We start from the raw sequence: 21,381 nt of genomic DNA on the forward strand, positions 1-21,381 counted from the left end.
CAGGTCTGACTTACTGCTGGCTATGTGAACCAAGCTCCTGCTCTGTTCATACAGAGACCAGACAGCCCTCAGTAAGGCTCCCTGGACCCCACTTACAGAGCAACTTCCACAGGACACCACAGGGGACGCGGTTGAACACCATCTCCAAATCCACAAAAGACGTGGACTGGATGAGCGAACTCCCACAAACCTTTCAGCACCCTAAAGAGGGTGTAGGGCTGGTCGCTATTGCACGACCTGGACGGAAACGTCACTGGATCTGAGGTTTGACTATCAGCCGAACTCTCTTCTCCAGTACCCTGGCATAAACTTTCCCAGGAAGAGTGAGGAATGAGATTACTTGGTAGTTGGAACAGACCCTAAAGTCCATCTTCTTGAAAAGGGGAAGCACCACCCCGGCTACATCTCCCCTGTTAAAGGGTTAACACACTAAAATTACATTAGACATTTGTGTGTTCAACTACAGACATGCTTTTACTGCATTTGGTTTTGTGTTGATTTGATGGTAGGTTGTTTTTTTTTGTCTACTTTGGTTGCCTTTTTTAAAATATTCATGTTTTTAGTAAATGCCATTGTGATGACTCATCTATGGGACTACACTGCTTGGGCAGCATAACAATGCACACCAACATAAATATAAAACCTAAATGGTCTCACTTTACAGGATTAAAAAAAACCATAATGTTTTAGTGAATGTGCCACTACCAAAAAATCCCAATATGTATGCTCCATTATTACCCACTGTTACATAAGGGATATGCCTGCTTTGAAAAAAAAATGAAAAAACACAGCTCATGTTGTGTAACTGATGGGTACAGTAAAGACTGGTATGTTGTGCAAAGAGTAGTTTTATCAGTATGTAATATATTTTAAATATACATTACAGGGTTAGGGTTTTTATGCTGATTAGCTACTTGCATGTTATGAACAAATCCTCACTATTTCACAAAAGAAAGGAGGGACTTTTGCATGAGTTTCTTTTTCAAAGTAGCCCCTAAAATCCATCTAACATGTTATTGCTTGTTATATTTTTGGAATGTGTATTTAGAAGGTTTTGGCGTTCACGTCAGGTGTGACTCGACAATTGTCGTGTCTCTACACTAACCGCAAACTGAAAGCTGCAATTACAAGAGAAACTTAGAGTTGTAACCCATTTAAGTGTGCTTCAAAGGCGGCCCCAAGATGATCATGAAAAAATGTTGCTCATTCAGAGATTTTGAGATACCTACTTCAGTTAATAACAGTGTTCTCTTGTCTCAGCATTTCAAGGTCTTGCATGGTTAATGGCTGAAACACTGTCATCATCGCACTGACACAGTGGTGTGGTTAGTGCTGCAGCCATCATCATCTGAGTGCACTCAGCATCTTGTCAGTCAGCTAATAGGCTGTGGTGTGCAAATGTTAAGTGCCTCTTTTACTGACTTCAATGTCAGTCAAAAGTCATTTACAGATAATCTCTTATGGCAGCAGAGCTTTTCAAATAATCATAGGATTGTGAGGGTACCTACTGTTTACACAGTAGCGACAAATGGACACCTTTGTAAATTTGAGCCACTTCGCTGTGCAAGACTTGACCAGTAGGTGTATGTCATGGGAAAAAAATCGTATTTGTTTAGTTTTAAATGAGAAATATTAGCAAACTCCAACACTGCACAGGACTGAAAATTCTATATCTTTTATGATGCAAAGTTTTATTTTTTTATGCAAAATCTTTTTTTATCATTACATTTTTTTTCAAAAGAACAAAAAGTATTAAACAGAACAAGAACTGGAAAGGGTTTTGTGGCATTAATAAATATTTTACAGCTTGTTTTTTTAGAAATTGTTGTATTTTATAGTAGTAAAATGTTGCTTTTTATAGTTAGGACCTAATGTATAAAAACCCCAGTAAAGATAAAAAAAAAAAAAAAAAACTATGAATTGTTGTTTAGGATTCTTCCTTTTAGGATTTTCGCTGCACAGAAAGTACGCTTCTAATCAAACTACTTCATCTACTTGAGTTTAGTTGATAGTCATTTAATTACATTAGTCTAATGTGACATATATGTGCATTGAATGTATTACAGCAAAACCTCTATAAATTAGTACACTGTTAAGAGGATGGCATCCTTTTCTTTCCTTTATATTCATTGTTCTTTGTTTTTTTGATCAATGCGTTTATGTTTTTCTAAAATGATTTTGATATATCTGTGTGATTTCGTGTTGAATTGTCTACGATTAATGCTCGAAATAAACCAATAAAAAAAATTAAATAAATTTGTAATGCTTAATTTTTAATTCCGGGATTATTTTCATAAACTGAAATTGTAGATATTTGTCAATGACAAATGTGCAAAAGAGATCGCACATTTCAGTTTTTTGCCTGTTTACCAGACGCAGTCTGGTTAGAAATTACGCTGCATTTTTGCTGTGTTGTCAGGTTTGCAGATGTTTTCAGACAAAACCTTTGGTAGAGCCAGTAGTTAGATTTTATTTTGATGCTGTTACGGGTGATAGTCAGGACCTCAAGTACAAAGTGGCTGGTAATCAAAAGTTTAAACATTTGCAAATATCTCGAGATGGCCTCTGGGAAAGGTTTAAACCACTACTTTAAAGGGAAAAACACTGTAACTAATTAACCAACCTAATTGCTTAATTTAATTTTTTTTTTAATGGAAAAAATGTACACAGGCCTAAAATCTGAGCTGGTATACAGACATGAGTGTTATCATTGAATCACATGTTAAAAAGTCAGATTTTAAAACAAAAGTAAGAACAGTTTTAGACTTAAAGAATCCTTTGCTGTGCTTTTTATTGGTGAAAACTGCGTGTGGGAATGTTTTTACATCCGTACTTTTGATATGAATTAGAGCTCAAAGTTGCAGATCATTTGGATGTGGTTGTTGATTGGATGGGCCCATGGATGGACCCAAAAGAGATTTAAGCTTTACTTTGTCCTGTCCAATAACTCTTTTTGGAACATTATTGAATTTGATCAAACGCCTTTCCCACTTAAGCCTTCATTTCAATTTGCGCAATCCCCATGGGCGACATCCCAGCCAACATCCATCCAGTTATGTACATGTCTATGATTTTTCAACATTTCTGCCTCATTTTGTTTTGTAAACTATTGGGCTCTTGTGCACTAAAAATATTGATTTAGCCTAAAGGCTAATATCAAAGATTTCACATTACGTCAGATTCGATCCCAGTGTCTGCAGATTTGAAATATTACCTCTGTGAGAGCCTGGTGAATGAAATTTGCCGTCTCCTTTGACAGCTCCCAAGGCGTTTTCTCATCCACCATGATGGCGTCCAAAGTGGCCTTTTCGATGATGACATCGAAGGATGCGTCGCAGAAGGAGAGCTTGCGCACATCCATTTGGTGCCAGGACATGGAAGGGCAGCTACTATACCTGGCACTCATGGTATCGATGCATACCGATGAATAATCGATGTTGGTGATGTTGTGGTAGCCAGCATCGTACATATCACCACTTAAGCTGCTGTTTCCACAACCTGAAGAAATGCAGATGGAAAGAAAAGCCATAAGACACTGCCAGGTAGAAAAAAACATTAAAAGAAAAGAAGTTTATCAACTAAGAACAAAAAAACGGTGGAAAAGTTGAATCTGAGAATTAAAGTCATATTTGGATCTATTGTAAAAGTGTTCCCAGTGGTCTTTTAATTATGATTATGCCATTTTTAGGAAAAAGTCAAAAAGCGTGTCTTTTTATAGAAGATAGTCTCTGCAGATTAGAATAAAGAAATAGTCAGAAATGCAACTTTCCTCTTAGTTTTCTTGATACATGTCTTCCATCATGACAAAAATGCAACAAGAACATGTCAAAACCACCATTTTAATTGGAGTGGGTCTTGAAAAGGTTTGTGAGTCTTTCCACCATAAAAGCAGTATATTATAGTGATCATGCCATGACCACTAGAAGTAATAAATTATCGATTTAGTCGATGAATCGATTTATTTTTGAACAATGCAACTAGATCGAATTGTCCGAGGCAAGTTTGTTAATTGTTAATGGTTTATTTTACTGTAACGTAAAAACACCTAAGAGCATAACAACGAACAAAACACATGTGATGGCAGTGAAAAATGATCAGTCTATCGTTACAATCCAATGTGTGGAAACACTTTGAATTTTGCAGATTGATGTGGTACAGTGTGGTAGAATCTATCTTCTAATAATGTTCCCTTTGGATTATTTTGACAAACAACAGTGGGCTTAACTTTGTGAAAGTACTAGAGAATGGATCTGACATTAATTCTTATTCACGTTAAATTAAACTTGATTATTTTGCAAGAAATACAAGGAATCTGGAAAAGTTCACCTGCACTGTTCAGTACCCAGGTATTTATCTCTGTGTCCCACTGGTTGAAGTTTCAACTAAAGATGTCCTGGATCGACTTTTGGTTAGTGAATCGAATCAAATCAGATCTTCAAAATAAAATAATATTGACTATGAATCGTATCGTCAGCCACCTATTGTGATATAAATCGTACTGTAGTTAAAATGAATTGTTACACCCTTCATAACCACTTCAAACAACTAACCAAATATTTCTTTTGGGGAAAAAACATTTAATCAGAGTGAGTCACGAAATGTGAGCAGAGTGGAAATTTTGCTCTCTTCACTCTGGGCTCATAGAAGAAATCCAGTTTATGCTGCAATGATGTCAGACTTCAAAAAGATTACCAAGCTTTCAACCTGTAGCTTGCTACTAGGTGGCAGATGGATGAAAGCCGAGGATGGAAAATAGGAAAGTGACAAGAGAAAAGTGAGGAGAGAATCTCAGAAGTGGCAAGACAAGATGAAAATAACCAAGAGAAGCCAACATCTCACCAATTGGATCAGATGACTCAGAAACAGTAGATGCAGGAGGAGGAGGAGGAGGAGGAGTGGGTGGAGAAGATAGGCAGACCGAAAGAAAGAAGTGGAAGGAGGACGTGTGGGGAACATACACACACACTAAAGCAAGAATTTGTTTGGAATGATTCCAACTTTAAGACAGTGATATCTTCCTTTTTAAAACTGAACGCACTAAGGATATCTCTCAAGGGACATGTAAGAGTGTGATGGGTGGGGCTGTGACTTGTGTCAGCACGCTGGCACCAACACCTTGCTCGCAAACGTGTGGCTGCCGCTTGTTATCACCTTACTGCTTCTACTAATTACCAGCCTGCTGCAGCTTCACATATGTGCTTGTGCCCGCGTCTGGGAATGATTCAGTTTAAAGTCTCACACTACAACAAGGCACTGCCAACTTACTGAAATGTGTACAGGCAGCGAGAGTTCGTGTTGCGCCCTGTACATATTGCCAGCGGTATCAACTCATGCACAGGTGACAGTAAATAATCTAAATAAAGGCAGTGACTAAAACACAGCTAGATTACGTAGAAATATGGATAAATATGCAAATATTAGGTGAACCGTATTTTTCACAAGAACTATTATGAATATTATGCAAATCAGAAAACAGAGAGAGACTGAGTTATCGTTTTTAGGGTCTAAACAAAAGCCGTTTTTATTTAAAGAACTGAGTGTTTTCACAGCTTTAACATGATAATCTACTGTAAAATCTAAAAACTACCTAAAAATTACGTTTGCGCACTTTTTTTCGGCTCTGTTTGCTTTTAGGTTTGTCATTACAGAGCTGGATGAATTAGGTTAAGAGCAGATAAAATCCTGCATTGTATGGCTTGGTTTAAGTCACTGTACATCGGTATTATGATGTGCCATCTGTACTGTTGTGCGTGACAAAGGTTTCATGAGGTAATCCCCTGCACCCGTGCTTACAAAAACAAATCTATTTTCCTCAACTCTAACATAAGAACTTAGGAATAGAATTCATTTTCTCAATCCACTTCTATCCCTTTTCATTGTGTCTATAAAATGGCTTGGTGACTGTTACATGCAGGTAAAGAAGTGAGCAAATACTATCTAAATTACTCATTACAGTAGGACAACTTTCAAACTATTTGTGGGTTTCCTAAACATCTTGTTAAAAATCTTAATTTTTTCAGGCTAATTTCAGCTCATTTCTTCCCCGTCACACGTTCCCAAGCACACCAAACAGTTTCCAAAGGGTTCTCCCAGCACAGACAGCTATTTGGGACTTTCTCATCTTTCTCCGGCACTTTGATCTAAATAGAGGGGTATCACATACAATCTTTTTAAGGGGGGTGCAGAGACAAATATAGCAGCAAAGCTATCATCGAGGACACAACTCTCATTATGTGTGCAGTGCTTCAGCAGGTGATCTGGGCAAGCTGTCTATGCATAATTTTGTCATTTTGTGTGTTCTTAAAGATCCAAAGTTTTTAACATGTTCTTGTGGACTTGTTTTATGATGGATGACATGTTTAAAGAAAATTAAGCTTAAATTATGTTTTTAGTATGTTTTTTTCAAGTTGTTGTAAATCAGGAGCAGACGAAAATGTGTATTTGGAAAAAGTTTATAGCTGTCACATACCCACTGGCTGGGTAGCTTGGTTGGTAAGGGTAGAGGCTACCACCCAGGAATCCAGAGTTCGATTCCTGGAGGGGAATGAACGTCGCCATATCCAGATGTACCATACCATATCAATGGTGAGCAATTAACATCACCCAGTGAGAGCCCTTTGGCAATGCCCTTAATGCTACTGCCTCCCGAGCGCTCCCAGGGGATGGGTTAAATGCGGAGAAGAATTTCCCCATTGTGGGATAAATAAAGTAGTCCTTTAGTCTAATTACTTACGAGCCCATGAAATGAAGAGATTGTGTTTAAAAATGCTGTAGTTTTTCACATTTTTATGCAATCTTTTTGTTCAACCCATGGAATAAAAGCTGAAAGTCTGCACTTCAATGGCATCCATGTTGTTTTATTAAATGTCACTGTGGTAATGTACAGAAACTAAATTAGAAAAAAATGTGTCTCTGTCCAAATATTTATGGTCCTGACTGTAGATCCATGTACGTCTTTGTTTTCCTCATCTGAGCTGGTATCTGGCTCAAAACTGTGTAGCTGGATAGCTCCAATATTGATCGCCACTTTATTTACACCGCTAAAGTTAACTTGGGGCTAGGAGGGTCTGTGAGAAAGCAGGACAGCATGTGAACAAACGGATGATTGGAAGTGGAGTTGGGCTTACTCTGTGTCATAGGTCCCACTCACAACTCAGGGGCAACTTTCTGATGAACTATTGGCACTCAAAAACAATTTCCTAGAAAACGACACAGGTTTTTTGAGTCTGGCTAAAAACGGCATACTCATAACCCTTTCAAAATAGATCAAACAATGATCAGAGTGGCTCTTTAAATCTTAAAAAAGCTCAAAACTGAAATTCATTAAAGATGCAACAGGGACCTGAGTCTGTGGTTTGAGTTTTTTCTTTAGATATTACAAGTGTTATAAGTAGAGGGATACATCTTTTTTTGATTTAGTAACATTTTTATTTTATTACTTTAAAATAAAAAGTTAAAAACAGAGAATATCATTTTTCAAACTTCAAACTTTATTGATTTGTATAGCGCCTTTCATTTTGGTTAAAAACACAAAGGGCTTAACAAAAAACCAGATAAAATAGTCATAAAATATGAAAATTACACACAATTACACACAGATGGTACCCCTCCCTCCACCCACCCAGTTCCCCCAATAGAACCCCGATCAAAAACGAAGAACTGCAGCGTAAAAAAAAGGTCAGTCTTGGTACTGCTGTAAGGAAACATATAATGTAAGGCCCAGCCCGACCATTTGCTCTGCTTTTGATTTTAATTTGTAGAGAGAAACATGCAAACAATACACTTTTTTTTTTTAGCCATATGGCTGTTGCTGACATCATTGTGGTTCTGTCTCCGTGGTGATGTAAAATATTTTGAAAAACATGCAAATGTCCTGTTCAGTCATTTAAGGAATAGTTGATTTACAGCTAATACATGCTTTTAGCTTAGATTCTGGTTGGACTATCCTACAGATAAATGCGTGAACCTAGAATATAGCATGTGTTTATTCCATAAAAAGGTATTAGAAGATCCTGCTGTTCTACAAAAGTCTGGAGTCTCCCAATTTTGACATTTGGGAGAATCAACCAGCCAGAGATCTAACTTGGTTATCCATGCAGCAGGACTAAAGTTAGAGAGATGTCATATCACATTTTGGAAAAGTGAGCACATGATGGAAGATCGGAGTCTTAGTCTAAAAATATTTCACACAGATCTCAACAACCTTGAAAAAAGAAGGAAAATCGGTCATATGTATAAACAAATAACCTGTTCGTTTTTGCTTTATAATGTTTGCTTTTCAAAAAAAGGATTTTTTTTCAAAGATAAAAGTTAAATCCTAATTTTGTTTTATTATTGCTTATGTTGAATATAGGTTTAGTGTTTTTTCTCACTTAAACCATTAAATATCAAAGAAACTTGTGTTTTTTTAAATCATTTTTTACTCCAGTGGATGGAAACTAATAGGTGAATGAAACCAGCAAACAAGATTGAATTAAACACCTTTTTTTTTTTATAAATGTCTATTTCAGTTTATGAAACAAGATCTTTCACAAATTATGACTTTTTTTTAAACTTGTTTTTCTTTATTCTATTTATTTTCTCAACTTAAAAGGAATTTGTTGGAAAGTTGACCTCTAAACTTTAGCAGGACGACCACGTAAACAGACCAACTCAAGGCATCCATCTATGGTCTGGGGTGCTTGGTGGGGAACCCCTGCGCGTGAGCCAGCAGTGTGAAATATCAGAGTATCAGTCCGTGCGGAGCGTTGAGCACAGCAGTGGAAACTCCATGACGTCGGCGGCATGCATGGGATTCCTTCACATCCCAGATTGGATGGAGACTTTGGCCCGTGCTGATAAAAGAGAATGTTCACGTGCACATTTAGGAACAACATCCAGTTCCACGACCCCCTTCACATGCTGGTCGGGGCTAGCCCGGCGGAAACTGAGGCCATGATGACACTTTGCCAAGATTAGCTGCAACCGCAGTAAATGTCAGCAAATGGAAAGCTCGTGTGAAGCCAGTTTGTTTTTCTGCAGGGTGAACATTGAGCAGTTGTATGAAAGTGGTCACTGTGACAGTGGGTATTATTCACATGAGCACATTTAAATAAAGGCTGGAAATGTGACACGACACAGTTATTTCTTTATTTTTGTTACTGTGATCTCCTGTTATGGTTTTTTAAAGCAATGGTTACCGTTGACTCCGTAAAATCTATTTGGGTCCAAATTCAGTCCTCAAGGGCAAGAGTCGAGTATGTGCCTTAGATACCACGGTCCTAATTTCTGTTGATTACCCGAATCAGATTTGCTTTACCAACAAGAAAACAAAAGTTTAGGAGTAGGTAGATAGATGAAAAAAGAGAGGGCAATGGTCCTTGAAGGGCCTTTGCAAAACCAATTTTTTCGGCTTTTACGTGTTTGATAATGTTCATTCCTCACTATAAATAACCCCAAAGAGGTATTTTGACCCAAATATGCGTTTTGAGTGCTCTGAGCACCAACCCCTCCCAATGCATGAAAACTACATCGCATTATGACGTAGATAAGTAAGAAAAGCCTCTTCCAGGAAGAGTCTGCACTGCCAGCACTGCCTGGCTAACACACACACACACTTGCACTTTTTTCTGTGCAGCTAGCAGTTTTTTTTGCAAAAACGCTTTCACTTTATATGCACAATATGCAAATCTATCTTTGCAAAAGTTCCGATGTTACTTTCATGGGTGAAACACATTGCAGAGGCCGGCTCTACGATGATGTCATGAAATGGGCGTCACCCACACGGAGCGAAAGTCGGTGCCTCAGAGATCGAGTCGTCTTACTTCCGGGTCGGAAAAACACTCAGTAAAATAACTAATTTTTTTTGAATAAAAATAAAATTTGTTTTTTTATGCCAAAGGTAATATATATTATCATACACATCGATATTGCTTATTGTAAAAAAAAGGCTTAAGAGTAGCATGGCCCTTTAAGGACTGGAATTGAGGAAATGATGTTTCTATCATAGTGTGTGTTTATGTGTCCTTATATACCCCAGATAACTCTGTGATGACACACACGGGGTGTGAATTTATTAGAGGAACATTTTTTGGATTGACAGATGGGTAGACCCAATTAAACCCAAGTGCCAATTTAAGAAAAGTAGGAGTTTGGCGAGTAAATGGCCTTCAAAGGGTTTATTTTCACTGTTCATATTTAAAGGTGGCAGCAAAGATTAAAATTGTATCGTCTCTGTAATTATCCATATATTTTGTTATTGTGGAAGTATGTAAAAAGAGAACTCTGCCTGTAGATGCTTTATTATTTGCTCATTGTTTGTGCATTACTATGTAGTCGCACCCCAACACTATATAAGCGTCCTGATTTGGGTTTATCACTGTTCAATCTTTCAAATGGTTTCTAAAAGGAATCAAACATTTGATAAAATGGGCCAGAGTCTGTGTTAACAACGTATAGGTCTAATTATAGTACACCTAATCTCCAGTTGTTTCCTCAAGTGTAAGCAGAGAAGTTAAGGACTAGTTATCGGTAGAGTTACTGTCCAAGATAAAAACAATAAACAACAGGAAAATGGCTCCAAATGGATACGTGCTTAGTAAATGCACCTGACAGCAGAAATCCAAGGAGGTAAGAGAAGGAGCCATCATGACCCCTGCACACTATGCACCACATGCAATTAAAACCAGTGACTGATTATGGAAAATCCTACCAGCTGAACTGAAAGGAAGCCAGCACAGAGGCGAAAAAGAAAAATGGAGGGCAGGATCTACCACACCAGGCAGGACTCCAAGTACAAGCTGTGCAAACACCCCTGACACAGTCCATCACATGACAGCAGGGAGTAAGATGCTAGCAGACAGGGCATACAAGGAATACCATCAATAAGACTTGGCTTGGAAACCTCTGTTGGCAAAAACCTCCAACGTCAAGATGGGAAACACCTGCAAAGGTAGTTGAAAATGACTGAGGTAAGATTGCTAGAGGACTTTAGGATACAAACAGATAATGGTTAACAGACCGAACATAGTAGGGCTGGACAAGAAGGAGAAGGCCATAGTGATAGATGTGGCAAGGAACATACTATGAAAAGCTGAAGGGGAGCTGGAATATTGAGAAAGTGAAGGCATAGGGCTGTGGATCGTTACTTCATAAGTGATCCGAATCAAGATCCACGATTCACAGATCAAACCACAATCCTTACTATTTAATATATTGCGACCAAATGGTTGCAATATGTAGTTCTTTTAACAGGATGTATGAAAATTAAAACAATATGTATTTAATCACCATCATTTATACATCTATTTAGATCAGGACATCAGAATTAAAAAACAAACTTAACAGATGAAAACACAAAGATTTAAAAGAAAGAAATTGTATTTGCCCCTTTAAATAAAGTTACCGTCTAACTTCCTGGTTAACTTCAGCTGTAAATAAAACAAAGCTGCTTTGTATCGTTTTAGAACAAATCGTGAAAATGTTCTCCAGTTATTTCCTCCTCAAAGTTTTGCTGACTACAGTTCCAGTAAACAGATGACAAGAAAATAAGAATAAATGAAGACACAAAAAAATAAAAATGACACGATAACTTTAGAGGAAACTGATTATAAGATTTTTGTTATATACCTAAATTCATGTTCAAATGTTTTATTCTATTCCTCTATTTTTTCTTTTTTATTCTAATCTATGAATTATAACTTTTGTTCTTATTTAAAATAAATTTTTATTTTTTCAGAAATTGTTTCAGTAAACTGAACATTAATCACTTTTTTGTCTTTATGAAGAACACTTGATACTTTCACTTTGAAAACGAAAAGCTTTACTTTAAAGATTTATTTACTTCTGGTGACATATGGTTTTTTCAGTTTATGTACTTAAAATCTAACATTATTCTCCACTTTAGAGCAACAACTACATTGCCAAAGGCAAATCCTGGACGTTGCAACGATTTGTACTCATATTTTCATGAACAGATCACAAATAAATCTGAGTGTTTGGATACTTGTTACAGTATGAAGAACACAGTGGTTCCTGTGGTTATTATAACCCTCTAGTCTCTGACCTCCAAACTGGGAGAGTGGCTCCAGGAGAGTTTAAAATTCCAAATCTATTTCCAGTAGAGTGCAGTCCTAAGAGCAGCTTACTGTGCACGACCCTCAGGAACCCGGGCTAGAGGACCCAAACTTAAGGGTCCCAGACCACTGACAGGACGAGTGGGGAATTTATACCATTTTAAACAATAGTTTGAAAAATGCTGCAACAGAAGACGAGGAGGAAAAGTAAGGATGCAGGTGTTACATATGTTTTAAGCTTTAATCTTTATAGATTCTCAACTCACATCCCACTATTTATGTAAATCAGACTGTATTGGTGTAATCCTATAATGGAAATCAGCAGACATTTGTCCTTTTTCTCTCTGACCTCTACTGTTTTTTGCATAGATTTAGATTTTCTTGAGTCAGATGTTTCTGGAGTTGTTTCAGATGCTTCACAGAAGTTGCATCAGCACGGTGGCCAGATGAAATTTATCTCAAAAGCTCGGTTCTTCCGGCAAGTTCTCCTCGCAAGTCGTCTCTTCTTTTCACTTACAAATGCAACCTCGGTTATGTAAGCGGCTGTAGAGATAATTAGTGACTGAATAATTAAGCGTGTGCCTGTTACAGTGTGACTGTTTGATGGAGTGTGTTAAAGTGTGCGTGAGCGAGAGAGATGGAGGAACTTTGGAAGGACTCCACATTTGAATCCGCCTCTCTGTTATGGCACAAGGCCCAAAGCCTAGTCAAAAAAAAAAAAAACAACAACAGGCACCAAGAAAAAGAGCTTAGTTAACTAAAAAAAAAAAAAACAGGAGACACTTAAGAAAAAAATGTTGTGTATAAGATTTATTGAAAACCACCCACAGATGTTTTATGCTTCCATTCAGTCCCTGTAGCCTGAATTTGTGCATTAATGCAAGTTAAGAAGCCACTGTACATCATATTTAAATCTAGAAGTGCATTAAACTCCCCATCTACAGAGAAAACCACTTATTTGTAAAAGCTTCAGGACTACAGCTTGCATTTAAAGCCATCTTTGTCATTAGATGGGTACAAAACAGTGCTTTGTTTAAAAGTTTGTGGAGTGCCAGTGGATGGAGCATTAATGTGAAGGGTGGGCAGCTTTCAGACGTAGTGGGCGAGATGACTGCCTACCGGGTGATTGAAAGAGGGAGACGGAGACAAAGGAATCAAGAGACCAAAGATGTAAGGTGATCTGCTCTGTGTAACCGAAGAAGTGCATGCGTCCGTTAAGTCAGAGCCTTTGTACAGGTGATGTACAATAAAGAAAATCAAGATGACTAAGTTAACAATTCATACCAGTATTGTGTCTGAAATGGCAACGTTTGATGTATCATCACCCTATACAGCCTTTCTACAAGGTCAAAAAATGGGTTTCCTCTAGAGCAGCGGTGATCCAGAATCCAGGCCTTAAGGGCCGGTATCCGACGTTTTCTAACCAACCCACCATTGAAGCTCTTTATTGGCTAAACACAACTGACCCAGGTAACCAGCAGCAGATAAGGCAGGATTTCTGGAAAACCAGCAAGAAGCCGGCCCTCGAGGCCTGGAGCCTGACACCCATGCTCTAGACACCGAGATAGATCACAGTTAGGTTTTCAGTTTTTATTAGGAATGTAAAGGATACAGATACATATTGAAAAATTAATTTAGCACTGAGAATAACAGCAGTATCGGTTGAAAACCACAGTAAGAAGATTATGTTGGTAAAAATGTTTACTAATCAAGAAGTAATAAAGTTGTTCATTTCTCTTCCCATTTGCTCTCTGCTGTTTTTCCCTTTTTATGTACATGTGATGCAAACAAAAAGACGTCCAATCACAAGCTTGCTTTGATCAGGTCAGGTCAATGACAATTGCCTGAAGGTGAACCACAGTGAGGGATGTGTGTTGTGTTCACTAAACATATAACCTTTTTTTCATAGCACTAAATAATAAAATAATACAACACTTTTTCCCCACAAATAGCAAGACTTTATAAAAGATTCAAAATACCAGCTTTTTATGTTTGAAGCTGTTATGTCAAAGAGAAAAAACATAATTCCCAGAAAGAAAGAAAATTATTGTTTCTGTTACAAGACATTTTCATTGATACTTTTAAATGAAAAAAGATTCATATCTAGATTATATCCATTTATCACATACGGAGAATTAAGATCACCATAAAAATAAAAACAATTAATTTACAAGAATAAAGTTGTAAAACTATAAGAGAAAATATATAATTTTACAAGAATAGTCAAAAATGTATGAGAACCAGGAATAGAAGGATTCACTGGAGAATATGATAAAATATTTGTTAAAGAGTTAAGCCCAATACTGTGTAAATTACACGCCTATGCATTGAATTCAGGTAATCCACTAAAAACCCGGTCAGAGGCTATAATCACTGCATTAAGTCTATTATGCATATCAACATCCAAATAAAACAAACGCAAAGGCCATGATTAAAAAAATATATAACAATACGTTTGGGTTTTGATATGTTCAGGTGTGTAAAACCTAGCGAGTTGTTATTTACTTTAATAGAATGAGCATTATTACAAATTTTATGAGTTAATGTGCTGAACAAAAGGTTGGTTGTTTACTTTTGTACCCAGTTTTCTATTATGCGTAAGAGCCATTAAAGCGTGTCTCAAATTGAGGTAAATATTGTGTAGCCGGTGTCCGAATGTTGTTGCTGTTGTTTTCAGGGGGAGAATTGGATTTTGTGCACCTGTTCACCTGCAGGTTCTGTCTTTTGTGGTGGTTTGTAAATGGAGACGGTGGGCAGGCACTGGAAAGATTTTAAGAAACTTTGACATTTTGCTTTTTTTTTAACTTTTTTTATGCTAAAGAATTAACAGAGTATTGTGTTTTCTTTTACTTTTTTATTATACAATTGTACAAGTTTATCACAAATGAGACATTCTTTTAAAAAGAAGTCTAATTTTGGCTTAAGGTTTAAATATTTTTGATCCTTAATTGTAAAACCGAATGTCTCAATTTAAGTGGAAAAGTTATTTAGGGCGGCTTAGTCTGCAGAATTTAAAACCGACAAGTTCATTAGTATACTGGTGATAATAATTAGCGCTGAACATCCTATAACTGCCCTTCATTGTGCAAAGATCTACTGAACATTTGGAGCAGGTGATGCCTGTGACTACGTTTCTGCATGCTGTGAAATGGATGCACATACAAACTCATAGATGGAAAAAGCGCACAGTCACTATGTTAAAAGGAAAAGGGAGAGCAACAGCAGTCTGTGCGTTTTCAATTAACCACCTGCCAAGGCTACATCTGTGACAAAATGAAATGGCAAAGAAAGTGCAGGTATTCTTAAGTTTGAACGCACACACACGAGCACACACACAGTGTGTCAAACCTGACTGGTTAATTTTTTGCCTGGTTGGCAGGAGAGTTTCTCAGCTCAAGGAGACTCTGTCGGTATGGAAATGACTCTCTTGCTTGACCTTGGCGTGATTATGCAGTATGGATCAGGTTTTGCAGAAGAGAGTTTGTCCACTGTGGGAGCTTAATGGCTGACAAAGCATATTGATCCCTGCAAGAGGAAATAGCATGTCTCTCCGCAGTGTCATTGTGCCATATCTGATGTGGATACAGGCTCTTAATCAATGCTGTTTCTAGAAAGGTAAGAGCATGGGGCAACAACTCATACAACTCATACTGGAACATATTTTTGCATCATCTTTCAGTCAGTGATTTTTCCATCTCTGAACAAATAAAGTTAAGAACTTATAACAATTTTGCATTCAAAGGGAAGAGATTCCCTGAATGTTTTCAGGTTAAAAAAGTCAAGAAATAAGAAAGATGTTTTTTTCTTTTCTTAAAGATGCTAACTCAGAAAAGGAAAACAAAAACATCCATGGCTGTGGATGCATCAGAATGGAGCAGAGCAGGGAGCTAGTGGCCTGCTGATTGTAGCTTCTACATCACAAATTTGCTCTTTTTCAAACAGCATTTTCTCATATGCTTTTGATTCACAACTATTTTGAATAAAGAAATACTCAAAAAGTTCAATTTTCTTTATCTATGTCCTCCATCATCGAAAAAATGCCAAAAGAACACAATTTCATCAGAGTAAGTCTTTAAAGTTACAAGAAAAGTAGATAGTGTCAACTTCCCATCTAGCCGGTGAGGCGTTTAAAGTAATAGGTGTAAAAAAAAAACGGCTCTAACAATGTCAGCGCCGAGTGCAGTGTTGAATAAAATGACAGCAAAGATTCAATTATAACACACTGAAGGTGTTGCCACACTTTTGTCTCTTTGGGATGATGTAGAAGCCAACCCCATTCCGTTGAATTAATAAGCTTTACTTTATGTCAGCACTGCAAGACAGGAACTGTTTTCTCAGTTTTGGCATATTTCAAAATAAAACGTACTTATTAGCTTAGTATTGACGAGTTGTTCTGGTAGTGTAACCAGTAAAATTAAGTTACAAATTCATAAAAGTTTTGAGGAATTTTGAATTTAATATTTGCATTTAAAATGTTGATCAAGAGTTGATCTATCCAAATATTTACATGAAATCATGAATATTCTTGATTAATATTGCTGTCTGCCCGATCTTTACAACTATAACTTTACATTCCAATCATGGAAGAAATGTGGCAGAGATTCCGCTTCAGAAAATTGCTGTACTTCTTTTCCCATATTTTTGCCGACAGTGTTGTTTGTAGTTTGTGCTTTTGTCTTCAATGAGCAGCTGACAGCAATGAAGTTGCTAATGAGAGATGAGTCAGCCTCTGAGTCACGTCGGTGGTTTAAGATGGTGATTAATGCGGCATGCTTTGTCCCCTCCTCTGGTCTGCTGCAACATGCAGAATGACGGTGCATGAATGCTGCTCTCTCTAACATGTAAACCGATTTACTCCATTCTTTTTTTTTATTATTGAAAACTGTTTATTACCTAAAATCAACTACTTTCTATAAGTCTTGAAGACCAGGACTGCAAATTGCAGGCAGGATAAACATGTTCTTGACTGAATGACTAAAGACACACAAGCAATTATAAGAGCTTCACTTAGCAATTAAATTGGTTCTCAAATAATCTATCTGTAATCATTTGGTCAAAATATTTTCTAAAACATCAATATCTGCTTTTATCCAACCACAACAACTTGTTTTAAGACAGCAAATCTTTTTGACTCATTTGATCTTAAAAAACATCTTAATTTTTAGGATTAAACATTTCAAGTAATAGCTATAATGAAAGACATTTTTTTCCTTTACATGATACTTTTAAGAGGTTTTATTTGTAAATGATGAGTGGTTTCTTTCAACAAACAGACTTGCTTGATTTAGGTAAAACTGAAAAGTGTATTTGTTTCATAATTTACTTACAATTTTCAGAAAAATCTTTTTTTTAAATGTGTACTTTTAGTCTCATTGACATCATAGTCTACAAAAATGGACAGTTGGACTGTTGTAGCACCTAAAAGAGGATATATTGAGGGAGGGGCTGTGAATAAAAATAGTTTAAAGATATAAACTTTTTTAAGCAACACATTTATTTTAAAACATATTATATCCAATTGTGAGAGCAAATTACCTAAATCTGAGTGTTTTAAGACTTAATTTAGTCCTAAAAGGACAGGAGATCACCATTTATTTGAAGACATCTTACCGTAACAAATATTGCTAGTTCCCATATTCTGTTGTTCTGTGAAGGACATTTTTCCCAGAGTACAAACAAAAAAGGATAAAATATTAAATTTAAACCTTTTAAAAAGGATCAGGTAAAAATGTCAGCACTATGACACTTTCTCTAAGCCTTTCGGATTTAGCTCAGACTGCATCTCGTTCGGTCAAGAATGTGCTGCAAAACTAAAGGCCATTTCTGTTCTGACACTGCCAACAGTCAGCATAAAACAGTTCTTCAACCTGAGATGGTAAATGGTAAATGGCGTATACTTATATAGCGCCTTTCTTCCTACAAGGACAAAGCGCTTCACAGTCACAGACCCATTCACCCAGTCACACACACATTTACACACACATTCATACACAGATGACTGGGTCCAGAGTTTCTCCGCTTAATTTACTCTTTAAAATACAGAGGTGTGGGATCAAAGGAGCTTAATAGATTTACCAAATTTACTAGTTTGCATTTTATTTTTCATTATTTTTTCCTAATGTTAAATAAGTAAAACTGGAGCTCCAGGAGGAAGGAGCAGTAAGTGTCGCAGTGGCATTTCGTGCGATGCTCTGGAGCTAACTGCAGTATGAAGAGGACTGATGAGACTGAGCAGACTGTTTTTCTAGACTGCTGGGATTGAGAGAGAGGTATGAATGACATTTAATTCAGTGGAAATGAGTGTGCAAAAGACGTGAATGGCTGGGGCAATGAATGGGAATAAGAGCAGAGGAATTTGGTGGGTGGAGCAGTAGGTGAAAGGGACTATGCTGAAGAAGGGCAGGATGAGAGAGATAACTGTGAAAAGGCATAATTGGCAAATGGGACGATAAAGAGCAGAGCATTGGGGCTGGATGAGAGCGTGTGGTGTGACGTAGACAGAACTTCCTACAAGTCTCGGATTTTTTTGCCTGCATTCTGCATCAGGCATTTCTGCTTCTGCATTTACTCTTACAACATACTTAATGAGAGAGCAAGAGGAAGAGGAAAAACTATCCAAAAGTACATCTATACACGCACAACCTAAAAACAAGAACAAGGCATGAACAGGAAGGAGGAGGATGAGGAACACTCATCCTCAAGTCCTCCACATTGTCTGTTGTCTGTGAAGGGGTCAGAGATGCATTTGCTGTCCTTGTGTTAAACCTGTGGCACAGGACCCCCCCCCCCCCTCACAGCTGCCCCTCTCTAAAGGGTTATAAGGGTCATACAAAAGATGGCGTGATGTTGATCTCAGCTAGTGGAACAGTCTCTCATTCCCTTGTCTCTTTCTCACTTCCCCCTTAAGCTTGCTGCGTCACAGGAGCTGTCCAGTGCTGAACAGGACCACTTTTCTTTGTTGTGCCAGATATACTACATTGATTTCTTTATTCGTTTCGATGGTTTAAACCTTTCTGACCTCCCAACAACACCTCATTTCCTGGAAAGCATTTTCTTTGGGTTCAAACTCCTCAGTATCAAGAAAAAATGTTTTACTGTCACTTTAAGTCCTATTCCAACTATATTTTTTCTAGCATAAAATCGTTCCCGGTGTTCTTGTTATAATGATTGTGCAGTTTTTAGCTAAAATCAAAAAGCCTGTTTTGTTAAGTCATATTTGCTGCAGAGCAGCAGGAGATCATTAGAAATTTGTTTTTGGGTTGTGGATTGAACATTTTTTTCTTCTATGGAAGATTAGATTTTTTTACAACTTCTGGTGGTAGATGTTAGTTTGTTATTTGAGACACAGTGATAACTAGTATGTATGTATTAGGGTGAACGTATACTCTGTATATGACGAGTCTTTATAAACAAAGAATAAAACATCTGTTGGTTTTTCATGACTTTCGTGACTTTAATAATTTAACTGTTACAGTACTGCATTTTTGTGTGGTAAAATTGACTTGTGAAGTCATTTTAAAGCTAAAAGGGGACCAATTTTCTAACTACTATATTTCTACTACTTAGAAAGATGTAGCAGTTTTTAATATGTTCATCAGTATTTGTTGAGAACTCTGCATATTTTTATGTGTGTACTCCTTAAGCTATTTCAACCATAGCTGCTTAGAGGACCGTAAATAAGTACATTCTCAAGATTTGCTTTGTAATAACCAGCCTTTTAAGCTCCTATCCTTCTTCCTAGATGTTGGTGAATAAATGATTGAAGATTTTTTCCCTAAGCTTTCATACAGTCATTTATGTGTTTGACAAAAACAGAGTTACCAAGGTCAGCTGCTGTCTGGCTGTGTGACAGTCGATGAAAATCCGATTCAAATCTAAACAGTAATCCAGAGCAGTATGTGTGATCAAAGGGTGATGTCAATCCATTGTGCCCTTGTGGTGGGGTTAAAAGCCCTCTAAAGACATGGTATCTGAAGTCATGACCCGGTCTGCCCGACCATAGTTCCTTTAATGTTCCAGCAGACTAAAAAGCCTGTTATGAACTTAACGGACCTCTCATCTTTCCAAGTGGAATGATTTGCAGAATTCTTGACCAACAAAATGTTTTGCTCCAGGGTGTCCCCAGCCTTCGCCCACAAGTGGCCGAGATAGGCTCCAGCAGCCCTGTGACCCCGCAGGGGAACAAACTGTTTAGAACAGGGGTCGGTGACCTGTACCCTTCAAAGAGCCATTTGGATCAGTTTCCCACTCAGGTGAACGCACAGGGAGCCGCACCACTAGGTGCGTTAGAAATAATGTTTTTGCCGATATATCGTGATAGTTCATTTGGCAATACTTGTATTGATTCAAAATGCTGTCAGGATATTTATTTAATTATTTGTGTTCATTCATTTTATTCTTTATGATCCTGATGTTTCCTTTGATCTTTTGTCCATTTTCCACGACCTTAAATAGACTTTTCTGTCTGTCAAACACCCAGAGTTAAGAGAAGTGAGATGATGGAAACAAATTCACTTTGATGCAGATTCCTTTATATTTATTTATTTTTTCTTTAAATCCAGTAAACCCAATAAATTATATTAATGTATGGATGACAACTATTTTTTATTAGAGCAGCTGTTAGTTTGTTGCGGGTCTGGAATCATAAGCGATAAGTCTAAGCCCCGCCCCTGCCTCTCTAACCGTTCGTTGTTTTCCCTGCAGCCCCCCCCCCAGTGTGTTCTACACAGACAGCACAACATACGGTCATCGTAGCAGCGAGGTGACAGGATAGTAGGGGAGCCCTTACACAAATTTAATAAATTTTGCCCGGAAATGGGTGGTTTTAGTCTAGGGTTAGGGTTAGGGTTAGCGCCCCCAAAAAAGGGCTTTTTTGGGGGCGCTCGTGTCCTCTACGGGATCGCCACTGACTGTCTTTTTAGAAAACTTTCCATCCCATAACAGACTGGTCAGCGTTCACAGCTGCAGACACGCCCCCTCCACGCTTTCACGCTGCTCCCTTCCTCCTGCCGCTCCCACTACCTGACAGTGTTACAGACACCACGACAATCTTAGAACATGATAGTTATTTTACAAAACCACAGAGAGCCGCAGCACAGGCATGAAATAGCCGCTGGTTGCCGACCCCTGGTTTAGAAGAAGATGAATGAGGAATGATAATTTTGGAAATTACATTTCATTTTAATTTTATTTTTGAGGGACAGTGCATATTAAAAGTGCAGTGTGCCAGAATTAGCCCAGCAGCTATTTTTCATTTGTAGTCGCCGGACAGATTTTAAAATGTTCTACCTAAAAAACTAAAAGCACCAATTAAAAAAATCAATAATAA

General features: G+C 37.6%; 1 protein-coding gene across 2 annotated transcripts in view; it reads right to left on the reverse strand.

Annotated features, from left to right (window-relative positions):
- LOC101156439 (methyltransferase-like protein 13-like) overlaps nt 1-21,381 on the reverse strand; it is a 76,842-nt gene that overhangs the window by 36,013 nt on the left and 19,448 nt on the right. For both annotated transcript variants that reach the window (XM_011486773.3, XM_004079329.4), the window contains one exon: nt 3,215-3,498. In XM_011486773.3, coding sequence (XP_011485075.1) covers nt 3,215-3,498 — 284 coding nt within the window. The remainder of the gene's footprint in view (nt 1-3,214; nt 3,499-21,381) is intronic.

The sequence above is a fragment of the Oryzias latipes genome, chromosome 17, assembly GCF_002234675.1.
Source record: "Oryzias latipes chromosome 17, ASM223467v1".
In the NCBI taxonomy this organism is placed as follows: Eukaryota; Metazoa; Chordata; class Actinopteri; order Beloniformes; family Adrianichthyidae; genus Oryzias; species Oryzias latipes.